The sequence below is a fragment of the Oryzias melastigma genome, linkage group LG16, assembly GCF_002922805.2.
Source record: "Oryzias melastigma strain HK-1 linkage group LG16, ASM292280v2, whole genome shotgun sequence".
Taxonomy (NCBI): Eukaryota; Metazoa; Chordata; class Actinopteri; order Beloniformes; family Adrianichthyidae; genus Oryzias; species Oryzias melastigma.
Genome location: NC_050527.1, coordinates 22024083 through 22027216, shown reverse-complemented (window position 1 = coordinate 22027216; position 3134 = coordinate 22024083). Strand labels below are relative to the sequence as shown.

General features: G+C 40.5%; 1 protein-coding gene across 3 annotated transcripts in view; it reads left to right on the top strand.

Moving 5' to 3' along the window:
- The window catches only part of dop1a (DOP1 leucine zipper like protein A), a 34483-nt gene extending 32139 nt beyond the window's left edge, over nucleotides 1–2344 (top strand). For all 3 annotated transcript variants that reach the window (XM_024267666.2, XM_024267665.2, XM_024267668.2), the window contains 3 exons: nucleotides 132–296; nucleotides 1532–1661; nucleotides 1760–2344. In XM_024267666.2, coding sequence (XP_024123434.1) covers nucleotides 132–296; nucleotides 1532–1661; nucleotides 1760–2068 — 604 coding nt within the window. In that variant the 3' untranslated portion in view covers nucleotides 2069–2344. The remainder of the gene's footprint in view (nucleotides 1–131; nucleotides 297–1531; nucleotides 1662–1759) is intronic.
- Nucleotides 2345–3134: the final 790 nt, after the last annotated feature.

The window sequence follows — 3134 nt, the reverse complement described above, 5'->3', positions numbered from 1 at the left end:
TAAGTGTTGCATATTGATACAACGCTGCTGTTCTCCATGCCAGAACATGCTGATTGATCGCATATATGGTTCAGTATGTCAAAGATGTTGAAGAATTTATTTTCAGAGGTCTTTCTTCTGCTGGTCCCCAGATCATCAGGGCCTTCTATTGCTGGTCTGGAAACCACCTACTCAGGCGGGAACGGCTTCTCCACCTCCTACAACAGCCAGCGCTGGCTCAACCTGTACCTCTCTGCCTGCAAGTTCCTGGATCTGGCCTTGGCCCTTCCTCCTGAGAGTCTGCCGCAGTTTCAGATGTGAGCAGAGATCTAACTTACTCGACTTTGCATGACAAACGCGTTTAAAGGGTAACATAACAGGAGAGTTGTAGGCTGACTTAACTTTCAGCCCAGATTTGAGAAATGCAAAAAAAAGGGGTGTTGCTAGGGTGGGTGAGCTGAGCGGGGGAGGTGTGGTTTGGATCTGTGATTGACGGTGAAGTTAGCTTGAGGTATAGTAACTCTGTGTCTTCAATATGGAAAATGATGCCGACCAAAGTGAACTTTCTATGGATTTTAAGGATTTTTTTACTTCAAATTTCTTCCAAGGCAGGCACTCATGGTCCACACTGAAGGGGTCTCCATTGAAAAATGGTGCTAGCATCATCGCACACTTAGATCTGTGAAATTTACTCTCCCCATTTGACCCATCCCCTGGGGAAGCGGTGAGCTGCAGATTCAGCTGCACTGGGGAACCATGTGGTGGTTTAACCCCTTAATGCTGAGTGTCAAGCAGGGAGTCCTATTTTAAGACTCTTTGCTGTGATTCAGCCAGGATTTAAACTCACGACCTTCCAGTCTCAGGGCGCACACTCTACCACAAGTCCACTGAGCTTTTAAAAACAAATTTAGCGCCCCCTGGATTTGGTAGTTCCAGCTGGGAATTAAACTGGGAAACTTGTGGTATGAGAGCAAACGCGCTAACTGATTGGGCCACCGATCAGCCTAACCGATTAAGCTAACAATTCTGAGTGAAATGTTCATTCCAAATCCATCACCAGGATGGAATTTGCTGGATTCAATGACAGCTGCACTCAACCACTGTTTCCTAACATCCAAGTCCACTGGAAAGTTGTGGAAGGCAGTGGATTTTTGTTAATCGAAGGTTATACACCTATGAGCCATGCTAAAGCTAACACAACAATCAATCGTTACAGAATCAAAGATGAGCGGGGCTTTTATACTGGAGCTGCAGAGTATAATGATTTAAAACTTCTGAAATAATGTAGGACTTACACCTGTCGACCAATTACAAAATTCAACTGTAATACCTCATTTCAACCTGTAGGGGTCAGCACACAGTTTTAGACTATAATTTCAGGAATTAAACAAATTTATATTAAATTGTCAAAAATGTGGCATGGACCAACAGTCAGAATTTTTAAATCCCCATTTGTACAGGTAAACAGACAACAAAGTTGGTTTGAGTTAGGTTACCCTTTCATTACAAATGCTTTGAAGTGGCACTAAACAAACATGCTCTGGTTTGGCAGGTACCGCTGGGCTTTTGTACCTGAGGCGTCGGATGATTCGGGGATGGAAGTGAGACGTCAAGGGACCCATCAGAGAGAGTTTAAGCCGTATGTGGTCCGTTTGGCAAAGCTTCTGAGGAAACGGGCGAAGGTACAACTTCTTCACTGACACTGAAGGTTTTTAAATGAGTCTAACTGCAAAAATCGTCTTATTTTATTGTGTGTTTTTTTGTCTTTTGCCTCTCTCAGAAAAACCCAGAGGAGGATTGTTCCACCAAAACTCTGACCTGGGAGCCGGGACACCTGATGCTGACCCTGTACATCATCCGCAGCATGGAGCAGCTGCTGCCCTTCTTCAACCTGCTCAGCCAGGTGTTTAACAGCAAGGCGAGCAGCCGCTCCAGCACAGCCTACGCCCAAAACCCCAATGATGCTTCCTTCCCCGGTCACAAGGAAGGCCACAAGCTGGAGAGCCAGAAGGTCTTCTGGAGTCGAGCTCGACAGAACATTGAGGAAATGGTGGAGAAAGACTTCCTAGAGGGTCTTATCAAGACGTGAAACCACAAGCAGGAACAGGAAGTGACCAGATGACATCACTAGTAAAGATCTTCAAAGTGTTCATTCAAGAACAAACATGCGGGATACAAACGAGAGAACAATTTGTACTTTTTTGTTGTATTTATAATGATTCCCTTTTCAAAAACTAGTGTATTTAATTTTAAATATTTGTATATAAAGAACTTTGATGAGTTTTAACATTTCATGTGGGTCCTTTTGGACCAAGTGCCATTCCATATCGATGTAACTTAATAAAAAAAGATTTCTAATGAGAAAGCTGCATCAGATGTTTATTTTTCAAACATTCTGAGTTTGCTGTTTAGTGTTGCACAAATTAATGTGTATAAATGGTTATAAGTTTATCAACCCCCTTAAATCAAGGTGTTCGGCTCCCTTAGAAGATTCCTTTCTCTAACCCAATTCCACTAACTTTTTATCAATAGATCAGATTAACCATTTTAGCAGAGATATTTTCTAAATCCTAAAGTGTGTCTTGCTTTACTTTACACTTTTTCCCTCTTTAACCCTCAAAGAACTTCTTTTGCTCATGAAAAGTCTTCTTTATTTAATTGTCAAGTACAATTTTATAGATTGTTAATTAGTAGAGGTGTAACTATTAATAATTATATTAATTGCAATTTATTCACGACACTTTTATCTTATGATTCTGTATTATCGAAACCCCCCTCCCCCTCCCATCTTAACCCCTTAAACCCCCTTTTCTAGCATCTCATTTTATCCCTCTCTTTTGTCTCTTTTTCTGTCCGGTCCAACAAGAAATATATTTAATCATAATTAATTATAAAGTTTATCCTAAAAAACAAATATATTTGTATGATACAAATAATCTTTTGTCCAAAGATCCATAACCTCATAATGTAACAGTAAAATCTGTCCAACACTAGAACCCTTCAGGTCTTATCTGCTCGTTCAGCTGATGGACATGAAAAAAAATATTTAAACATCTTTTCAGATGTTTAAATCTTAACCTTTTGTTTTAAACTTAGTCTAGAACAGTAAATTTGAAAGCCCCATCTAAATTGTATTTTTGTTTATTGGTTGTTTT